This window comes from Theropithecus gelada, chromosome 8, assembly GCF_003255815.1.
Source record: "Theropithecus gelada isolate Dixy chromosome 8, Tgel_1.0, whole genome shotgun sequence".
NCBI classification, from domain to species: domain Eukaryota; kingdom Metazoa; phylum Chordata; class Mammalia; order Primates; family Cercopithecidae; genus Theropithecus; species Theropithecus gelada.
The window spans coordinates 106,691,591-106,715,432 of record NC_037676.1 but is presented as its reverse complement, the minus strand read 5'-3'; the positions used below and the strand labels follow the sequence as shown (position 1 = coordinate 106,715,432).

The following is a 23,842-nucleotide window of genomic DNA, read 5'->3' as shown; positions in this document are numbered from 1 at the left end:
AAACTTGAAAAACATCTTCTTATTTATACCTTTAAGTACCATCTATTTTATCAAGCGCATACCAGGCAATGTCATAAATTATGCATTATCTTCCAAAAATCCCAGATGTCATTGTCTACTTTTTTACAATTGAGGAAACTGAAGCCTAAGTTACTTGCCTAAGGTCTAAGGTTGTACACCTAGGGCTGTAACTGATCGAGTGAGTCTTCAAATTCAGTACTGCCTGACCCATCGCTAAAGCTGTTACCTATTAATGTCTGTTCCTTTGAAAAAACATCTAATGTTCAGATTTGTCAGGGTGGCAAGTGATAGATGACAAAGCCGCATAAGTTGCATGTTAATGCGAAGCATCTTTTCTCGAAAATAGAGCAGAGTCATCCATAGAAAAGACAGTAGCTCTTCACTTTCCTAAAGCTAGAGGCAGTTAAGGTTATCAAAATAAATATACACTGCAGGTATTCGGTTTATAAGGCATTTGTATAATACATGCATTTATAGCCACATCATCTGTAAGGCTGCAGAAATGGACCTTAAGTACAGAAAAAACATAAAGTAAAAATGATATATTATGCTTTCAGGAGATGGGCCCCTAAAGGTTAGACCAATAGCTGTTTGCATTCTACATCCAGCAGGCTGATCATTTATAATACCTGACAAATAGAAAAGGATATTGTTTCTGGTACTCTATTTATCGATCACTAGATTGTGATGGGACTCAATTTTAAAAACGAATATACATTAACTAAAGGTTATTTATTTCGTAAATCTAATTCATGTCAGAGATTGGTTTAAAGCCTGTAATTGATTAGCTTAATTACAGGTAAAAGCTTTCTGAAGTAACTAATGGAAATAATGTTCTGCTTTAAAGAAATCATATTTCATTTTGTTGGTCTATACCAGATGTACAGTGGTCTTCAGATAATTCAATATCTATGAGGAAGGACAATGGAATTTTTTATTCAATAGGTAGTATGAATTCAATAAATTTGAAAGAATTGTGACTTTGCTTTTATTACATTCTGTTATAAGAGAATGAAGTATAAGAGTTTGGCAAGTTTTCAAATATACATAAATTTATATTCAGAGGTGTATGCAGGTCGGAGTGGGTGGAGTTGCATTAAAAACCCAGTAGTGTCAGCAGCTGGCAGGAGGAACATCTTTTTAAATATTGGGAAACCGTGCAACACACTTCTCTTTTTCTCTTTTCTTTTTTCTTTATTGTAAAGGACAAAAAGTTCTCAAAATTATTGAGAAAGGAAATTACATTATTTTGCTTTGAAACTTTTTGGTAAAATGCCATTGTGGTGATTACTTACAAGGCAGTGTAAGGCATGTGATTAAGCACACCACGCATTTACAGTTGTATTTATAGAGCTTCTGCAACTTGTGGAAGAGCTGTGCTTCAAAAACCTTGGTTGCAAATCAAATCCCCTTTTCTATAGCTTTCCAGAGCTCCAGGCTGGGCTTCAGGAGCTGCATGGGCTGATTTTGTGACCTTGGGCAAGTAACTTCCTCTCTCAGGATTGTCAGCATTTTCTTATCTGTGAAATGAGGCATTGGTTAGATGAGCAATTCAAAAAGAGTTTTTTAAGTTATAAAAACAATATATACTTATCATCCAGACCTTAAGAAAATGCTGGCACATTGTAGTCACTCAATATGCATTAGTTAAATGAATTAACTGCTTTTTTAAAAAGGAAAAATGCAGACGAGTATAAAGAAAAATAATATTTAAATCACCTATAATTTTAACATTTGGCTCCCTATCCTTCTAGATATTTCTTTTTTGGGGGGGACATATAAACAAACATTTGTTTCCTTCTACCAAATTGGGCATACTGATTGGAGTCAGCCTTGTTCATTAAACATTTCCCCCGTCCTTAAATACCACTGGATAATGTGATTTTGTGGCCGCATTATCCTCTCTGAGGCTGAGTCTCAGATCTCTCTCTCCAGCCTCCATATTCCTTAAACATCAGGCCTCAATATCTGCCTGTCTCTAGATATCACAACCTGGATATCCCAGAAGCACCTCAAAACTCAGCATGTTCCAAACCAAACGTGACCTCTCCTCCAAGTTTTAAACTCATTTTTCTTCCTGTTTCCCCAAACTTTGATGGTTCAGCTCTCATCTTCTCCATGATGAACATTTTGGTGATCTCCAGTTTTTTTCCACTATATCGCAATGCTGTGACAGACATCCTTATATGTAAATTATTGTTCATATTCTTGATGATTGCCTCAGAAATCATCCCTTAGAGTAAAATGCCTGGGCCAATGAGTATTAGACACATCTTAAAGGAGTTTAGTACATTCGTTCAAACTGCTCTTCAGTGTATGTGCCCATTATCATCCCCATTTCACTGCATTCTGGTCGATATTGGATAATGACATTATTTTATTTTATTTTATTTTATTGAGACGGTGGTCTCATTCTCTCACCTGGGCTGGAATGCAGTGGTGCAATCTCAGCTCACAGCAGCCTCAATCTCCCAGGCTCAAGCAATCCTCCCACTTCAACCTCCCGAGTAGCAGGGACTGTAGGTGCATGCCACCATGCCCAGCTAATGTATTTTTTTTTTTTTTTTTGTAGAGACAGGGTCTCACTATGCTGCCCAGGCTGATCTCAAACTCCTGAGCTCAAGTGATCTACTCACCTCAGCCTCCCGAAGTGCTGGAATTAACAGCTGTGAGCCACTGTGCCTAGCCTGGATAAGGAGTTTTTAAAAAATCTATGTTAATTTCAGAGGAAAAACGTAGCACTCCTTACTGTCTTTAAAAGATCATCTCTTTAATAACTGGTGAGGCTGAACTTTGAACATTCATGTTGTATTAGTAGTTTAGATGCTGCAGCTTCGAGGGTTTGTAATTCCGTGGTTTCCTTGAATGGCTATTTAATGATTACAAACTTAACCTTCAGACTAATCAGAAGAAGCACAAAAAAATCTCAAAGATTAACTGAAACCACTTGATGCTAACTAAAGTTTTGGTTCTGTTAAGGGTGTTGTGTGTTAGGAATCCTTTCACTGAACTTAGATTCCACAACTTGCCTTCTTTCAGCTTTGATATTCCATTGGCATGCTATTCACCTCCACCCCTTGTTTTCTCTCTCACATGTCTGGTCTGGGTGTTTTCAATGTCTGTATTAGTCTGTTCTCACACTGCTATAAAGAACTATTTGAGACAGGGTAATATTTAAAGAAAAGAGGTTCAATTGACTCACAGTTTCACAGGATGTACAGGAGGCATGACCGGGGAGGCCTCTGGAAGCTCATGAGAACTCACTCATGAGATCAACAAGAGGGAAATATGCCCCCGTGATTCAATCACCTCCCACATGGTCCCTCCCCCAACATTGGGGATTATAATTCAACATGAGATTTGGTTGGGGACACAGAGCCAGACGATACCAATGTCTGAGAGAGGTAGTCTAGAAATCAAGGTTTCCATGATGCTTCTGTCAGGGAGGAAAATCTTTTCCTTGACCCTCTTATGTTTAGTAATTGGGGGCCTGCAAATTAAACTGACAAAAGAGAGATTCACAAAAGAAAAGTCTAATTAAAAAAATTCACATACATATGTAGGAATTCACAGAAAAATGTGACTCAAGGAGGGGGCTAGATTTTGGGGATTATACACTATCTTTTTTTTTTTTTTTTTGAGACAGAGTCTCACTCTGTCACCCAGGCTGGAATGCAGTGGCGCAGTCTCAGCTCACTGCAACCTCCGCCTCCCAGGTTCATGCCATTCTCCTGCCTCAGCCTCCCAAGTAGCTAGGACTACAGGCACCTGCCACCACACCTGGCTAATTTTTTTGTATTTTTAGTAGAGATAGGGTTTCACCGTGTTAGCCAGGATAGTCTTGATCTCCTGACCTTGTGATCTGCCCACCTCGGCCTCCCAAAGTGTTGGGATTACAGGTGTGAGCCACTGCGCCCGGACAAAATATGACTCAAGGAGGAGGCTAGATTTTGGGGGTTTTACACCATCTTAACAGAATAAGGGAAGGCGGAGCAGGCACTTGCAAAAAAACAAACAACTTCTTAATAGGGGACGGTCACGGGGAGAAAAGACACACAGGAAAACAAATGACTTTTAGAAAAGATAAATAGGCCCTTAGAAGGAGATATGGGACATATGATAGTTTTCTGACAATGTCTATTTAGGTATGGTGTCAGCTTTCAAGTCTCTAGTGATAAGTCAATCATCCCTGGTATGAAACCCCTGGAGAGGGAATTTATGATAATTGAGGTCTTTGGGGAGGCTTTGCTTTATAGCAGATTTGGGACTTAGGGAAAACAAACAAAAAACAACACCTATTCTCAAATATCTGGAGCTCAAAATAATCTTTATGCTACAGTGGCATATTCTAGAGCCTCAACTGCCATCTACTATGGAATAATCCCAAACTAAGGATTTTTCAAGTTGGCTGTTAGGTTCCATTAATTTAGTCAACAGGTATTTCTTGGAAACCCACTAAGTGCCAGGCATTGTGGCTGGTGCAGAGGTTATGGAGATGAAAACCATGGTATTTGTTCTCAGTGGTAAACAGACTAGAGGCATATGGGTCTCTAATCTGTCTGGACTTTGATAAGAAATTTTATATAGTAAGTTTGAACTTTATAGACTGTGCTTTGATGATTGTGACAATTTTTTAGTAAACATGTGAGGTCAGTGACATCTGGCATTTTCCCCTTTGCTGAGTCATCAGTCACAGTGGCCTGCATCACCTGGTTGTGTTTCTGAGCTGCTTACTTGGCTGACAAGTGAGCCTGGGCAACTGCCCAGCATCTATACCTCAACACTGCTTTGTGCTTTCTTCTCACATGTCAAGTAACAAGTTGAGAAAGGACACTTCAATTTTTCTGTTATGTTTCATTGCACCTAACAGGGAAACTGCATTATATAGTGATAGTCATGGATGAGTTCCTGAGCCTGAGGATCTGTTTTTCACACATAAAAGCAAAGACCTTAAAATTCACCTGAAAGTAAAACAAAATGTAATCTTTTTTAGAAGTCAAGAAGTTATTTGAGGCGTAGATACAGAAATAAATTAAAATTGTATTTGTTAAAAGTCCTAGTTAACACTGATTTGGTAGCGAACTTTGGAAAAACTGAGCATTCAGCCTTCAGATGTGGTCTGCATTGACATTCCATATTAACATTTTCATAGAAGGATCTAGGAAACTCCGGGGCCAGGACTAGCAATATTTTTGGGAAATGACATTTCACACTAACACGCAACTTACACAGGGTTCCCAGTTTGCTATTGGAAAAGTGAACCATCATAATTATTCCATCTCTTAACTTTTGGGGAAATTCACTGGTCCTTCTCTTCCTTTCCCCTTCAAACATTTAGAGAATATTCATGTGCCAGGTACTGCAATGGGCACAGAACATACAGAGATGAAACAACATTGATTAAATCAGAATCTCTGGGGAATGGAGTAAATGCTTTCTGTATTATTCCAGCATGATCCAGGGTTAAGAATTGCTTGGACTCAGCACAGGAATGGGTAGAGGAGGGAAGAACATGAATGATGTCTCTCTCTGAAATGGGAAAGAACTCAGGTCTCCTAAGAGAGGCAGGGACAGAGTCAGTGGAGCGGAGTGAATGAGTTGAGAGGGAACAACTCAATAGAGAGCTTTGCAGAAAGCTAAAGTTCAGGTCATGCAGGATCTTATGGGTTGAGCAACAATTGCTTTTTCTCCATCTTCAGAGCAAAGAGAACTCAGTAAAAGATGGGAAGTGGCAGATATGGCTGGGCAGACATATAGTAGGTATACCTCCTACCTTGGAGTTGTGTTCACATTGTTGCTCTGAGGATTTTCTGGGGACTGAACTCTGGTTGCTCACAGTGGTAACCTACTCATTAACACACCCTCTTTATGGCCCTCTTCCTTTCTGTTTTCCCTCCCTTCTCCTTTCTTCACTGTGCTAGCCCCGTGGGAAGATGATGGTGGCACCAGGCAGTAGAGGTGAAGATGCAGGAGTGGAGCGGCTCCTGGAGTTCATAGGAGACAGCCTCCAGGGTCTTGTTGATAGATTGGATTTGGGGATACAGGGAAGAAAAGAGGGTGTCAAGTGTAACTCTTAAGTTTCTGGTGGGATGGATGATAGTGTGGTTAATATTCCAAACTTAGGGAGGCAAGAAGCCAAGCGTGGACAGGAATGTGCAAGACATCTTTACAAAGCTGAGTGTGCTTCTGGATTTCGGACAGACGTTGGGATCATGAAACTTGTTTTCATAGGTTTCAATGATTGCGAGAGAGTTGGAAATTCAGCCACGAACTTTTCTCCCTAAGGCTCAAACGTACTGTTGGGTTTCTTTTTGTTTTACTTGGGTAGTGCGGGTTCTGTGATGGATTTTAGTGAAACAAAGTCACTTGTTTTAGGATAAGCTTAGAAATAAAAATTTGGTGGCACCATAAAAGGGGAGAAAATGCATTTGAATCCAGTGGTGTACCCTGAATCACAGTTTCAATTTCTGCAGTTACTTGAGGTCAACTATAGTCCAAAAATCTTAAGCAGAAAATTCCAGAAATAAACAATCATGAGTTTTAAATTGTACAACATCCTGAGTAGTGTGATGAAATCTCAAGACATCCTGCTCCATCCTACCTGGGACTGGGACGTGAGTCCTCCCTTTGTCCAGTGCATTCATGCTGTAGATGCTCTCTGCCCATCTCTCACTTAGTAGTTGGCTCAGTTATCAGGTCAACTGTCACAGTATTGCAGTGCTTGTGGCCACCCACAAGTCACCCTTATTTTACTTCATAATGGCCCCAAAGTGCAAGAGCAATGCTGGTTATTTGTTCTATTTTTTATTAGTTATTGCTGTTAATCTCTTACTGTGCCCAATGATAAATTAAACTTTATCATAGGTATGTACATATAGGAAAAAACATAGCATATGTAGGGTTCAATACTATCCTCAGTTTCAGGCATCCAGTGGGGGTCTTGGAATGTATCCCTCTTGGATAAGAGATAACTACTGTACTTTCAGTAATAATTTATGATGGAATATTCTTAAACAAAATCTTGTGTAACATTATGACCCACTGTTAGAGTTTATCTCAATTTCTGTTCCACTGCATTTCTTCTGGAAGCAGCATGGGCTCCCCTGTCCCCTAAAAGAGTTTTTTAAATAAATTGGAAGGTTTACAAGGAAGAACAGCAAAAGTAATTAGGAGCTGAAATAATTGATTTGTGAGCCAAGATTAGAAAAGCTAAATCCATTTTGTTTGGCTAACTGACAAATAAAAATGGAAAGAAGTCAATTAGGAATAAAAGCAAAGGAAATAACTAGGCTTCGTGTAGCTATTTGAGAGAAATTCGGCCCCAGCCATCCTTTCCGATTCAATACAGCTTCTCCAAACTCATTCCCAGTCTGGGGTTGAGAAGAGGGAGATAAAAATGGGGATAAGAAACAGAACAAGAAGAAGCAAAAGATAAGTGGCTGTTCCTCTCCTCTCTCTTTCCTGCTCCTAGTTAATTAGGAAGGTGGAACATTTGTGATCAACCCTCATTTAAGAGCTTTCAAATTGTAGCCCCAAAAATTTTCATTTGCTTTAGTGTTAGAAGAGTGGCCCTTTGACTATCATATCTTCAATCTGGTAAGAAGACCATCAACAGCTCTGTCTATTTAATTTATACACCATATATGGTCATGTGTCACTTAATAGCAGGAATACATTCTGAGAAATGTGCCATTAGGCAAATGTGTGGTTGTGAGACCATCATAGAGTGTACTTACACAAACCTAGATGGTAGAGCCTACTACACACCTAGGCTATATGCTATGACCTGTGGCTTATAGGCTACAAACCTGTTCAGTAGTTACTCTACTGAATACCATAGGCAATCACAATAATAAATGTGTATTTAAACATTGCTAAACATAAAAAAGGTACAGTAGAAATATGGTACTGTGATCTTATGAGGCCACCATCATATATGTGGTCCTGTCATTGATCAAAACACCATTATGGTACATGACTGTACATATATATGCCTTGTGTCATATATTTATATGTAAGATATTTGTTTTTCATATAAAAATTCTTATTTTAATAGAAAGTTTAGAAAATATTGAAAATAAATTTTAAGTAGGGGAAAATTTAAATGGCCTGGAATTATACCACCCAGAACCAGCCACTGTAAACATTTTATCTTGGCTCAGTGTGGTTTTGTGTTCGTGCTGAGTATTGGTATGTTCCAAAGCATGTTATTGTGGCTCATGTTGTCATGTCTGGCTTCTGTCTCCCTGACCATTCCGGCCAATCTCGGGACCCCTGTGGCATCTTCTACCAGGTCACTCCTACATTTTCTCCTAGTCTTGTATGCTCTTTGGAAACAGGTCTGTATGTCTTCCTGTCTGCAGATGCCACCAGGTGGACACGTCCCCAGGCACCTCACTCTCAGAATGTTCTGCACTTCATTCACATCCCTCCTAAGTGCAGATCATGCTCCTCCTCTGTCCACTTGCCTGCCATCTTCTCACTCATCGTAGTCAAATCGCCTCACCTGACTCCCTTCACAACTAAAAACAGTCATTGCCCTGTCTTTCTCCTCTGGGACCACCACTTTATATGGTCCCCAGTCACCTTAATTCTGCCCTTTAACACTTTCTGCTGAGCTGCTACCTCTTCCCCCCAGATCTTCTTCCTCAGAGCTCCTCCTCATGCAGTTCACATTTCCTGGAGGCTCAGGCTCTAGGGCCTGATGACTCAGGTTCTAACCCTGCCATTGTTCCTTGCTGGCTATGAGACTTTGGCCAGGTTATTGATGGTTCTGTATTCAGTTTATTTTTTCTTTATTTTACTTTAAGTTCTGGGATACATGTGTATAATGTGCAGGTTTGTTACATAAGTATACATGTGCCATGGTGGTTTGCTGCACCCATCAACCCATCATCTAGGTTTTCTGTATTCAGTTTTCACCACTCTAAAATGGAGTTAACCATAGCACCTACTGTAGAGCTCTTGAGATGGTTAAAATATGCAAAACATTGGAGTAGTTCCTAGAGCATCATGGTGCACAAAAACAGCATCACAGCACTTGCTGTGAGTCAGATATTATTACACTTAATTGGAAACTTCCACGTGTATGTCCTAATCCTGATTGAAATCCAAGCCATCTCTGATCTGAGTTGATGTTTCTCTCCTCTGAATTCCCAGTCATCTTTTCTCTGTACCCCTTCTAGGGAACTTAGCGAATTTTACCTCCCTTTAGCAATTTTTATACTACTGTTTATACTGCTGTTTATTATAAGAGTATACTTGCTACCTGTTATTACAATATTTCTGCTTATCCTATAAACACCCTGAGGGCAGAATCATTGCCTAATTATTTGTGTAATCTACCACTTCCTTCGCTACATATAATGGCTTGGATGTGTAGACCTTTTCTGGTTTTATGGAGATAGAATCCACCTACAATACAATTCGGCCATTTAAAGCGTATAGGACAATGGCTTTTAGTGTATTCACAGAGTTGTGCAAGCATCACCATAATCAATTGTAGAATATCTTTTGGTTTGTTTGTTTGTTTTGAGATGGAGTTTTGCTCTTGTCACCCAGGCTGGAGTGCAGTGGCACTTTCTCGGCTCACTGCAACCTCTGCCTCCCAGGTTCAAGCAATTTTCCTGCCTCAGCCTCCCTAGTAGCTGGGATTATAGGCACCCACCACCATGCCCAGCTAATTTTTGTATTTTTAGTAGAGATGGGGTTTCACCATGTTGGCCAGGCTTGTCTCAAACTCCTGACCTCAGGTGATCCACCTACCTCAGCCTCCCAAAGTGCTGGGATTACAGGCATGAGCCACCGTGCCTGGCCAGAACACTTTTGATACTCCCAAAAGACACACCATACCCTTTAGCTATCACCTTGGACTCTCCTCATTCCACCCAGTCCCAGACAACCACTGTTCCACTTGCTCTATGGATTTGCCTCTTCTGGACATTTCATATAAGTAGAATCACACAATATATAACCTTTGTGACTGGCTTCTTTCACTTAGCATCATATTTTCAAACTTCACCCATGTCATAGTGTATGTCAGTACTTCATTTTCTTTTATGGTAAAATACTATCCCATTGTATGAATATATTAGATTTTATTTATCCATTCATGAGTCGATGGATATTGTATTGTTTTGCTTGTATAGTTTCTACTTTTTGGCTATCATGGATCATGCTGCTGTGAATATTTGTGTGCAAGTTTTTACGAGAACATGTTTTCATTTCTCTTGGCTATAGGCCTAGGAGTGGAATTGCTTGGTCCTATGGTAACTCTATCTTTAACTGTGAGAGGAGCTCCAAACTGTTTTCCAAAGTGGCTGTACCATTTTACGTTCCCACCAGCTGTTTATCTAGTTTCTCCACATCCTGTGTATGGCAGATTTTAATAGGGAAAGAATAGAAAGAATAGTTCTTTAAGCTTGATTTTCTAGTTCAGTAGATGCTAAAAGAGGACTTTCTTCTAACGCTTTAATTAACAGCAGATTCTATTAGAAAAATATCCTTCATCCTCAAGGGATGTCTTGTCATACTGGGAAGACACTTTAAGAAGGAAGAAGGTAAGAAGATTAATCTGTATTCAAATAAAAATACAAAGTCTGAGGATTTTTTTTCCTAGTATTTTCATTACATCAATAGGGTTTTCTTAAGAAATGCAAATATGTATGATTTTGCCACAGATAAGGCAGTGTTATTTAAAGGTGGAGACAATGTACCAGATCCTGTACGAAAAGTGAAATTTTTGAGAGCAAAAAGAATTGGAGTGGGGTCAGGTAACTTAAGGAAAAATAAAAATCTATTGAAGTAAGCAAGAAAAGTGGGGGTAGAATAGAGTTGGCATATCAGGTAGGACATGGGGGCATCCGGTATGTCTGGAGGCCACTGGGGGAGGGTGGCGGGGGCTGGAAAGAGAGGCAGAGGCACTGCCCCTTCCTGTGTTATAACATGACCACATTTCTGGTGATGAGATAACACAATATAGGCAAGATGGAAAAATTCCTAATCCTGAAATAGTAGTGCTCAATTCATAAAGCACTTACCATGAATCAAACTCTGTACTAAGCACTTTATTTTTATTTATTTGTTTATTTTTGAGACAGGGTCTCTCTCTGCTGCCCAGGCTTGCATGCAGTGGTACAATCACAGCTCACTGCATCCTCGAACTCCCAGGCTCAAGTGATCCTTTCATCTCAGTCTACCAAGTAGCTAGGACTGCAGGCGTGTGTCACTATGCCTGGCTAATTTTTCATTTTTGTAGAGATGGGGTTTTCACCGTGTTGCCCAGGCTAGTCTTGAACTTCTGGGCTCAAGCTCTCCTCCCACCTCAGCCTCCTAGAGCGCTGAGATTACAGGCATGAGCCAAGGCGCCTGGACCTAAGCATTCTGTATACATTACCTCAGTTTAATCCTCCTATCAAGCCTATGGTTTAGGTACAATTGTCCTCACTTTGCAGATGGCGAATTAAAGGCACACGGAGGTTAAGAAATTGCTCAGATGACCACAGTGAATAAGTGTTGATGCTGAGCTTTGTGCCCTGGTGCCCGTGAGCCTCCCAGGTCCATGGTCTAAGCCACTGTGCCAGCATCCCTCCTGTCTATGTTTTCTTCACCTACAGTGTCTGAATACAACAATTAAAAACAATGAACCATCTTGTGATTTTAGCTTAATTGAAATCAATTTAAATAATTCGTCAAAGGCATGTGATTTAGTAACAGTTTTTAAATTAGCAGTGATGTAATGTAATATAATGTGCTAAGGGGTATATTGCAAGTTGAGGCAGAATGCGGGGATTTATAGACCATGTTATGAAGATTCCAGTTTGTGCAGAGGCAGGGAGAAGCACTCAGTTTTCATCTTTGGAATCCAGTGATCACATTTGTGCTTTGGAAATATCTCTCTCGTTGCAATGAGGGGTTTGTATTGGAGGGAATGGGAGATGAAGATCAATCAGGACTCTTACAATAGTTAAGGTGAGGAATGAGAAGGATCTGAACTAAGACCAGGGCGGTAGCAGTGGACAGAGGGACAGGTGCAAATCTAAGATAAAGGGGTCACCAGTTGGTTTCTGCGAATGGAGGCAAGACCAGAACCATGTAAGTCTCCCAGGATTCTGAGAGGACCACAGGACAGTTAGAGATACAGTTCATCAGGATGGATTCTAATAAAATGGAATTTTATAATAATGAATATCGCTTCTCAAGAACAAAAATGTGTGCATTTTTTCCACTTTTCCATTTTGATTTTTCTTTACAATCCTCACTCTGTTTTCTTTGAGTCAAAGCCATTTTCGTCTTATCAGATATGACATTCTTTTTGCAGAAGCAATTCCAGCAGGTTTAATAGTTTAAACTTAATTTATGAAAAGTCTATTCGTGCCCTTCTGGGTCATTTAAACAGGCAGCATCTTTTTGCAATTTCCTGGACCCATCGAGTTTGCCCAAGTGCTTACAAATGCACATTGTTCAAGATGATAAATGACTTAACTAGGAAATTGATAGCTAATTTGTTGAAAACCTCTTATGATTCCAGGCTGCTCTCGCAGGAGGCACCACCATGATTATTGATTTCGCCATTCCTCAGAAAGGTGGCTCCCTCATTGAGGCCTTCGAGACCTGGCGAAGCTGGGCTGATCCCAAAGTTTGCTGTGACTACAGCCTTCACGTGGCAGTGACGTGGTGGAGTGACCAGGTAAATCACCTGAATTTCGATGTGTTCCCATTGTCCTCTTGTCCTCATGTGCACAAGAGCAAGAACCTGGTGATGTTGACTGCTTCCTAGATAACTGGAGGACAGAATTGGCAGGAAGACTTTTCATTGCATATTCTTTTGTATCTTTTGAATTTTTAATTCTGCAAAGTATTATCAATTTTAAAAACTAAATTTAAAAATCGTATAAAGACAATAGGATAAATCTTTTACACTCATTCATAACAGCTTCTCTTAATATTTAATTGATGAATCATCAATGCTTTAAGTGTAGTGTTTAATATACTGATTTCTCTTTTTCTTAAATTCAATATCCCCAGAATCTTTTAAACAGTATTTTCCCACAGGTTAGAACTTCAATAAAAAATGTTTAATTTCTCAAAAAAAAATCAAGGAAATTCTAAATTTAGAATTCTCTAGAACTAGAAGCCTGCCTTCCCACTCATGAGCCTTCTTTAGAGAGGAAGGGACAGACCTGGACTGTTTCCAGAGTCTTCTCCTAGCGGTATCTTGACCGAGTGATCTTCCTGCTCTGCTAATGTTACTACCTGGTCAGACCATTTCATAATAAAGCTTAAAGCAACCTTCCATGCCCACTAATTGCCCAGGGCATGGCAGAAATAACATGATTTAGATAGAAAAGAAAGTTTGAGAGATGTTAAAATATGTTGATTTCCTCCCACATAAATTTGTGTGTGAATTTTGGAAGAAATTTTTACTTGAAATTTAAATTGCAACATGTTTTTCCACATTTCCCTTAATTCAGCAATCTTTTTACCAGAAAGAGTTCACCATTAGGACATAGTCTCACGTCCCCCACAAACTCGGGCTTTAGACCGCAAGTTAATCAAAAACAAATATCAATCTTTAACAGGTAGTTCAGCAAACATAATAGCAAGGTTTATAGTCCACAGCTAAAGTTAGTTTTTCTTATGCCTTTTTAGTGATGCATCTGAACTCTTATGCTTTTAGGATCATCCCCATTCCCTTCCCTCCCCTCCCCTCCCCTCCCCTCCCTTCTCTTCTTTTACCTCCCTCCCTACCTCCCTTCTTCTCTTCCTTCTGTCTTCTTCTCTTTCCTCCCTCCCTTCCTTCCCTGTCTTCATTTTCCTATTCTCCTATTTTAAAGATGGAGCAAAGGTGATGGTGTTTGTCCTTATCAGTGCTTCTCACACTTTAGTATGCAAAGAGTCACCTGGTAAACCTTGCTAAAATGCAGATTGTAGATTCTGTTCAGGGGGGTTATTCGTTTGCTAGGGCTGCTGTAACCCTAGCGAACAGAATGTACGACAAACAGAATGGCTGAAACAACAGACATTGACGGCCTCCCAGTTGTGGAGGCCAGAAGCCTGAGATTTAGGGGTCAGCAGGGTTGGTTCCGCCTGAGGGCTCTGAGGGAGAACCTGTTCCGTTCCTCTCTCCTAACTTCTGGTAGTTTGCTGATAACCTTTGGCATTCCTTGTCTTGTCGAAGCATCACCCCAATCTCTGCCTTCATCTTCCTATGATGTTCTCCCCGTGGCAGGTCTGCATCCCAGTTTCCACTTGATATAAGGGCACCAGTTACACTGAATAAAGCCCATGTGCTCATGTCCTCATCTTAACTAGTTACATCTGCACAGACTCTATTTCCAAACAAGGGGTTAGGACTTCAACATATGAATTTTGGGGTCACACAAGTCAACCCATAGCAGTAGGTTAGGGGCAGATGGGACCCGAGATTCTGCATTTCTAGCAAGCAACCAGGTGACGCTGCTGCTGCTGGTTCAGGTGCCACACTTTTGGAGGAGCAAGGCTGAAGCTAATATCCTTGCAAGTTGTATAATGAGACTCTTGCATGGACGTGGATGGCAGGGATGATTAATGAGGGCTCTTCTACTCAGAGAGCAAAAGATATTTCATGTAAGCAGTGCAGATCATAATCCCCTTTGGAAGCCCATCATGTGAATATGCTAACAATGTTTTAAGCATTTTTTTTTCTGACTATAAAACTAATGTACTCATTGTAAAAAATTAGAAACTGTTGGGGGAAAAAAATGAGGTGCACTGTCCCATGTTCTGTCCCTCCCAATCTAACTTGGAGCACATTCCATCGCTTGTCCACTCTCAATATTTTAGTGCTTTTTTCTATATTAATTAAGTAGTAATTAATTTATTCAATAAATAGTTATTGAGTGGACACTATGCACCAGGCACTGTTCCAGGACACGTCAGTGGACAAGCCTCACAAGGCCCCTTCTCTCATGGGGCTGAAATCCTAGTGGGGTAGACAGGTGATCAGTCCTTACTGCTTTGCTGGGGGATAAGCACCATCAAGAAAAGGGAGGGACATTTCCAAGGGAATAAACAGTGATAGCAATGAGTAAATTCACGTGTAATATCATTCTTAAACTTTGCTGACTCAATAGAATTACACTGCTTTATTTTGCACTTTTTAGTTACTAGGAAGTTTATTTCTTGCATGTGTTATTAGTCATTTTATTACTCCATGAATGGTTGGCAACATTTTTCAACATGTTTTTCTTATCAAATTAAAAGAACTTTTATTAGCTAAGAGCAATAATTCTATGCTCGTTACGTTTTTCATTGTGTGTGTATGTGTGGGTGGGTGGGTGTGGGTGTGTTTTAACATATAGAAGTTCAAACAGTCTTATTTGGTCCAATCTATGAGTTTTTCCTTTCAAATTTTTGATCCTTATTGAGACTTGAATCTGACCTACAAAAGCAATTATTGAGGCCGGGTGCGGTGGCTCACACCTATAATTCCAGCACTTTGGGAGGCCAAGGTGGGCAGATCACTTGAGGTCAGGAATTCAAGACCAGCCTGGCCAACATGGCAAAACCCTATCCCTATTAAAAATACAAAAATTAGCTGGGCATGGTGGTGCATGCCTGTAATCTCAGCTACTCAGGAGGCTGAGGCAGGAGAATCACTTGAACCTGGGAGGAGAGGTTGCAGTGAACCAGGATTATGCCACTGCACTCCAGCCTAGGCAACAAAGCAAGACTCTGTCTCAAAAAAAAAAAAAAAAAAAAAAAAGAAAAGAAAAGAAAAGAAAAAAAGGAGCAATTATTGAGATAGCTTTGATATTAACTTGCCCCTGACCCCTGGCAACCCTGAAGGCCTCTGAGCTTCCAACAGGTCCAGAGTCGAGTCTCCAGCTCTCACCTCCTAGGAGCTGCCAATGGGTCCCATGCCCGCCACGGCTGGCTCTACAGCTACACCCTGAGCTCGTGCTTTCTCGGGCATGCCTGGGTCCATCTGCATCTTCTACTTCCTCCTTCTAAGAACTCCACCTATGGCTTTCAGATTTGAACCTGAATCTTTACCTCACATTAATGTTCATTCCTGCTGGATCCATGATTGCTTCTGTTGCTGCCAACCTGGCTTCAAGGTCATTTTCTAGAATAATTTTCTCGAATTGGGAGATAGATGCAGAGAATTTTATATCCAAGTACAGAAATAAAGTATTTTGGAAAAAGCTATTCACTTTTTCGTGATTTAAAAGTATGAGAGCAGCAGCAGTTTATCAGATGAAATGGGGTATAACCTTGGAGAAAGATCAAGGCCTTGATTGCATTTTTGTGGAACTAAACTGTTGTCCTTATTTTACTTAGTTCTCTTCCAAATGCAACGTTTTAGAGAATGTTGAAATTATCATTTAAATTAGAGTAACATATTGTTGTTGTGGTTGCTGCTTCCTTTTAGGTTAAAGAAGAAATGAAAATCCTTGTGCAAGATAAAGGTGTTAACTCTTTCAAGATGTTTATGGCCTATAAAGATCTGTACATGGTGAGAGACCTGGAGCTGTACGCAGCCTTCTCTCAATGCAAGGAAATTGGAGCAATTGCCCAGGTCCATGCAGAAAATGGAGACTTAATTGCAGAGGTACGCATTTGCATTCCAAAGCTTCTATAGAAATGACAGCAGCCATAATTTAAGGTGAAGATGATTGGGACTACATAGGTAAACTCATTTAATGCATTGGAACATGAGAAATCCAGAAATGGATTTTCTGTGGCTCAGAAACGGATTTTCTGTGACTCAGAAACTCCCGACTCCATTTACTCGAGTCCCTGCTCTCAGCTTTATGCAGGTGGTATATGCACTAGAATGACGACTTCCCCCTGCAAACTAGCTCTTAGATCTCAAACATGTGCTGTTATGAAAACACAAATACTTTTCTTTGTGTTCTCCAGCACAGTTTTGGCTTTGTTGTTTTTCAGAAGCTCAGGCTGCTGGTTCAGAATACCAAAGCGTGGACAACATCAGTGTCATCTGATGACTTAAGCAGTGTATTAGGTAGCTGTTTAAAGCCCTGCTCTTTTCAGAAACTGGATATTAAAATGTACTCTGGAAGAATCTAGATGATATTTATTTCTCATGTTAGTCCCATTATTAATGCCTGAAGGGTACACCGTCTGCAAGATTTAAAGAGCTGTCTCTTGCCCTTTATATTAGCTGACTTTTTTTTTTTAAACTCCCTAGGCTCAGCTCCCATTAAAGTGAGTGAGATAGAGGCTCAGTGGCCACAAGGCAGAGAGGAATAATGAGATGAGAGCATGAGCTGTAAAAACAAAACAAAACAAAACAAAAAACAGACCAGGGTTTAAATTGGACTCTTCTGCTTTATAGTTTCGTGACATCAGGAAGTCTTTTTACCACTCTGAGTCTGGACTTCATGCCCTTTTTGTAAGGAAGAAATAACATTTTGAAGAAGAAAGAGAACAGGTCCAATACCATTTAGTGGGTTGGGTTGGGGAGCAAGTGAAGAGGATTATTCCACAAGAAAAGTAAAACTGATTACATAGTATGACAGGGAGTCACTTCAACAAGGATCCATAGTATTTTTATTTTGTTTGTCAGAATCAATATTAAATCTTAAATATAGATATTGCTTTTCAAAGATTGTGATTAGAAATAACTTCATATCTTTTTCACCTTTTATTTTTTAATTTCTTTTTATTTTTGTGGGGTACCTAGTAGATGTATATATTTATGAGGTACATGAGATATTTTGATACAAGCTTGCAATGCATAAGAATCACCATGGAAAATTGGGGATCCATCCCCTCAAGCATTTACCCTTTGTGTTACAAACAATCCAATTATACTCTTTTATTTTAAAAGGTGCAATTATTTTTTATTTATTATTATTATTATTTTTTGAGATGGAGTCTCGCTCTATTGCCTAGGCTGGAGTGCAGTGGCATGATATCTGCTCACTGCCAGCTCTGCCTCCCAGGTTCACGCCATTCTCCTGCCTCATCCTCCTGAGTAGCTGGGACTACAGGTGCCCGCCACCACGCCCAGCTACTTTTTTGTATTTTTAGTAGAGACGGGTTTTCACCATGTTAGCCAAGATGGTCGCAATCTCCTGACCTCGTGATCTGCCCACCTCCACCTCCAAAAGTGCTGGGATTACAGGTGTGAGCCATGCGCCCTGGCCAAAAGGTGCAGTTATTGATTATAGTGCCCCTGTTGTGTTATCAAGTACTAGATCTTATTCATTCTTTCTAACTTTTTTTTTTAAAAACACACGAACCATCCCCACCTTCCCCCTCGCCCCACAGCCATCCCTCCCCACTAACCTTCCCAGCCTCTGGTAACCATACTTCTATTCTGTATCTCCATGTGTTTAATTGTTTTAATTTTTAGATCCCACAAATAAGTGAGAACATGTGATGTTTGTCTTTCTGTGTCTGGCTTATTTCACGTACATAATGACTTCCAGTTCCATCCATGTTGTTGCAAATGACTGGATCTCATTCTTTTTATGGCAGAATAGTACTCCCTTGCATATATGTACCACATTTTCTTTATCTATTCATCTGTTGATTCCAAATCAGGTTCCAAATTCCAAATTAGGTTGCTTCCAAATCTTGGCTGTGGTGAACAGTGCAGCAACAAACATGGCAATGCAGGTATATCTCTTCGATATACTGATCTCCTTTCTTTTGCATATATGTCCAGCAGTGGGATTGCTGGATCATATGGTAGGCTTTATTTTTAGTTTTTTGAAGAACTTCCAAACTATTCTCCATAGCAGTTTTACTAATTTACATTCCCACCAACAGTGTACATAGGTTCCCTTTTCTCCAATCCTTACCAGCAGTTGTTATTGCCTGTCTTTTTAATATAAGCCATTTTAACTGGGGTGAGATGATATTTCATTGTAGTTTTGATTTGCATTTCTCTGATGATCAGTGATATTGAGCACCTTTTCTATGCCTGTTTGCCATTTGTATGTCTTCTTTGGAGAAATCTCTATTCAAATCTTTTGCCCATTTTTAAATCAGATTATTAATTTTTTTCCTGTAGAGTTGTTTTAGTTTTGTATATATTCTGGTTATTAATCCCTTGTCAGATGGGTAGTTTGCAAATATTTTTTCCCATTTCATGGGTTGTTTCTTCACTTTGTTGATTGTTTCCTCTGCTATGCGGAAGCTTTTTAACTTGATGTGATCCCATTAGTCCATTTTTGCTTTGGTTGCCTGTGCTTGTTTTTTCCCCTTTTCAATAAAAAAAAAGTGATGGTAAAATATGCATATGGAAAATTAACTTATATGATTAGAATATCAAATTTATTCTTACCAAATATACATGTTGTATATATACACCCACACGAACATGTTCACACACACACACACACACATGCACACACACACGCACACACACACCCCTATACCTAACAGATCAAAAGCCTGGCATTGCATTTAATTTATGATAAAATAATGATATCTGTCATTAGTAAACCTTCCTTGCACATATGCACATTCCTGCTGTCTTTTTAGGGAGCAAAGAAGATGTTGGCTCTGGGGATAACAGGCCCTGAGGGTCACGAGTTGTGCCGCCCAGAGGCAGTGGAGGCAGAGGCCACGCTGAGAGCCATCACCATAGCCAGCGCTGTGAACTGTCCTCTCTACATTGTGCATGTGATGAGCAAGTCTGCAGCTAAGGTGATAGCGGATGCAAGGAGAGATGGTAATTCCTGAATGTAACCTCACTTAGAACTCAGTGTTAGCTGAAGAGGAAAGTCCATGTCTGTGGCCTCTGCTTCAGTTTAGGAGAGAGTGCATGGATTTTCACAACTTTTCTTCCTCCCTTTTTATTAGCCTCCTGGTTTCGTTTATCTTTATGTGTGTCTGTTTTCCCCCACTTTTGTTCATCTTCATCCTTGCCTCTCTACCTTCAGGTTTCATTTGTTATTTCTTCTCCATCCTTGGGACCCCAGGACATTTCCTTTAGCCACATGCCCCCACACTCAATGCCACTAGCAGCCACTTTTAAATACGATAGTTAAATGCAAACCTCTCAGGTTTTTGTTTGTTTTTGTGATGGAGTCTCGCTTTGTCGCCCAGGCTGGAGTTCAGTGGCGTGATCTCGGCTCACTGCAACCTCCGCCTTCTGGGTTCAAGCGATTCTCCTGCCTCAGCCTCCTGAGTAGCTAGAATTACAGGTGAGCACCACCACACCCAGCTAAATTTTATATTTTTAGTAGAGGCGGGGTTTCACCATGTTGGCCAGGCTCGTCTCAAACTCCTGACCTCTAATCATCTGCCCGCCTTGGCCTCCCAAAGTGCTGGGATTACAGGTGTGAGCCACCATGCCTAGCCCTCTTTCATTAATTTTGAAGAAGCTTCCCTATCTCTTAGGCAGCTCCACTACCCTTCCCTCTACCTAAATCAGGGCAGTGCAAGGCACCTAGTACATGCTCAATAAATTTCTTTTGAATTGATTTGATTCATCTGACAGCCACTTGGGTGTTGGAGCAATTGAAGCAATTATCCAAATGGTGTTTTTATGATAGTTATTTTAAGTATTTAAAACCTAAGTTATTTTTACCCCAAATTGCCTAATTGCCTCAGTTCTCTAGTTCAGTCTAGCATGTAAATATTCATCTTAAAGGAAAGAGAAAATCTCCTATTTTTGATAAGCATTGGGCAAATAAATGATTTCATTCTTTTGCCAATACTGGTAGAGAAAGGACGAAAAACAAATAAGGTGCATTTTACTCAATGACTTTAGGCCCATGGTAGCTTCTGTCCTCTCAATTTTAGGAATACAGATAATCAGAGACAGTCTTATAATTCAACCTTGCTGCTTTTTTTTTTTTTTTTAATTAAAACAGGCTGTATTTTTATAAGATTCATTATAAAAATAATGGGTCTCACTCTGTTGCCCAGGCTGGAGTGCAGTGGTAAAATCACGGCTCACTGCAGCCTCTAACTTCCAAGTGATCCTCCCATCTCAGTCTCCCAAGTAGCTGGGACCACAGGCATGCGCCACTATGCCCAGCTAATTTTTAAATTGTTCGTAGAGACAGGGTTTCGCCATGTTGCCCAGGTTAGTCTCGAACTCCTGGGCTCAAGCAATCCTCTCACCTTAGCCTCCCAAAATGTTGGGATTACAAGCATGACCCACTGCATGGTTTTGGCATGTATATAATTGATACCAAAATAAATTTTGTCAAAATTTCTTCTTGTTGCATTAAGGTTCAGTAATGATTTGTGCAAGCTGTGTGCACTTTTAAAATGTAATCCATCAATATTTTGTGTTAAGAGTAGGCTTATTTCACATAGGAGTTAATAATGTCTTATTAACCAACCATTTCTGATTGCTACTCTCGGTATGTAAAAGAATTTCACCCCTTAAAAAAGAAAATATAAGTACTGCAATTTTAAAGTTATAGGTTTTTCCCACCAGATGGTGCTGTTGCCAACTCTATGAGATGAGTTGGTCTGTAATTATTTGCTTTGTTAAGTCGTGTACCGGGTCCGTAATGTCAGAATATTATTTAAGGAACAGTGAAATCAGCAGAAATTTTCACTTCTAACCCATCTTCAAGCTCCAATTTTGACAGTTCTGTCAGGAAGCAGTTTCTTGATCTTGGGTATTTGTGTTTCATTGAGATAGAATTCCATTAGGAGCAAAGTAAAAGTCTAGAGAGGGTTTTAGAATACAGATCATAGGCAGAAAACTAGTAAATACAGATATTTTAATTTTATTGTAAATTATTTTAAAATTCAATATTATTTCTTGAATCTGTAAAACATTTGCATGGTCCAAGAGTCAAAATTATATCTAAAAATGTTCAATGAAGTTTTACTTGCCTTCTCTAGCTCCTTCTTCCCATACAGTATAAGTAATGATTTTTATTAATTTATTTCTGGCCTATCTTTACCATGTTTCTCTTTACCAAATAAGAATATAGTTCTTCTTTCCTACATAAAAGGTAGCATACTGTACACCTTGTCTACACATTGCTTTGTTTTCCACTTGAAAATATGTTCTGAAGGTCAGCCCACATTAGACACAGAAATTTTCCTCATTCTTTTTTGTAAGTACAGAGTATGCTACTGTATTTATTCAATGAGTCCCCTTGGATGGACATCTGGGTTGTTTCTGATCTTTAGCTGTTTCAAGAGAAACCACAGTGATGACCTTTTGCATATGCCATTTCAATTTGTGAAAGACACATTCGTTCTGGAGGTCAGAAGCCTGAAATGGGTCTCACCAGGCTACAGTCAAGGTGTCTGCAGGGCTGCATCCCTTTCTGACGTCCTAGGAAGCCCTTGCCTTGCCAGCCCTTGTGAGGCCCATCGCATTACTTGGCTTGTGGCCCCTTCCTCCATCTTCAGCACCAGCCACAATGGTTGAGACCTTCTCACATCACATTATTTTGACCTTTTTGCCTCTCTCTTTCACTTTAAGGGTGTCTTATATTAAGCCTACCTGATTAATTCAGGATAATTTCCCCCATTTCAAGGGCCTTAATTTAATCATATCTATTAATCCCTTTGCCGTGTAAAGTAACATATTCACAGGATATGGGGATTAAGATGTGGACATCTGTTGGGCTCCATCTTTCTGCCCACCACAAAATGGGTATCTTGAGGGTAGATTCCTAGAAGTGGGATTGCTGGTTGAAATTGCATATGTAATTTTTGGGACATTGCTCATATTTTCCCCAAGGAATTATAAACACGAAATATTTAAAATACCACCCTAAACATTGTAGTTGAGTCAGACTTACTGTGACAGTATAATACTTGTGAAAATACCCTCATGCGCAATTGTCAAAGAGGCGACATTGCTTCAGAATAAACTAGTTTGAAAGATTCCCTACCCCATGCATGTGACCAAGGCACGGGATCAAGCAGGGGCCCAAAGAGGAAGGGGTGGACATAAACTGTGCCCAGCTGTTCACATGGTGACTGCATCAGCAAACCAAAGGACAGATCCCTGCGGGTACAGTGGGACAAGAGCTGTTGGACCACACTGACCTCTTACAGAAGATGCATCTACCCTGTCTGCACTCATTTATTATCTCACATCATTTCTAAATGTAAAAGAGCAAGATAGATGTAAATAAGAAATCGTTCGGTTTTACATATTTATACTATGAAAATCTCCCATCTGTAAATACCATTGCCAGCCCATTCTTTTTTGTTTTTTATTTATTTTTATTATTTTTTTTGAGACAGAGTCTCACTTTGTCACCCAGGCTGGAGTGCAGTGGCGTGATCGTGGCTCACTGCAACCTCCACCTCCCGGATTCATGTGCTTCTCCTGCCTCAGCCTCTCGAGTAGGTGTGATTACAGGCTCCCACTACTATGCCCAGCTGATTTTTTTGTATTTTCAGTAGAGACAGGGTTTCACCATGTTGGCCAGACTGGTCGAGGTGGCTCATGCCTGTAACCTCAGCACTTTGGGAGGCCGAGGCGGGTGGATCACCTGACGTCAGGAGCCCATTCTATCTTCAAGGGCCTTGACTCTCACAGTGTGGTCCCTAGAGTGCAGCCTCCACACTGCCTTGCAGCTCCTTGGACACTCAGAGCCTTGGTGCCCATCCAGATTCCCTGAATCAGAAAGTGCACTTATAACTAGAACCCCAGGTGATTCATATGGATATGAAAGCCTGAGAATCACGGCTCCAGGAGGCACAAAGGAGATCCAATTATTGATTGCTTCATTGTGGTAGCCTAGAAATATAATGCTATTAAATTTGATTTTATTGTTCAATCGCCAGCTCTATACCCAGAAGAGCGGGATAGTAATGATAACAACTAACAGCTTGCTGAGTGCTTAATATGTGCCTGGCACATAGTAGT

General features: G+C 40.1%; 1 protein-coding gene across 1 annotated transcript in view; it reads left to right on the top strand.

Annotated features, from left to right (window-relative positions):
• The window catches only part of DPYS (dihydropyrimidinase), an 87,668-nt gene that overhangs the window by 3,297 nt on the left and 60,529 nt on the right, over nt 1-23,842 (top strand). The window contains exons 2-4 of the mRNA XM_025394391.1: nt 12,551-12,709; nt 16,436-16,615; nt 19,522-19,711. Coding sequence (XP_025250176.1) covers nt 12,551-12,709; nt 16,436-16,615; nt 19,522-19,711 — 529 coding nt within the window. The remainder of the gene's footprint in view (nt 1-12,550; nt 12,710-16,435; nt 16,616-19,521; nt 19,712-23,842) is intronic.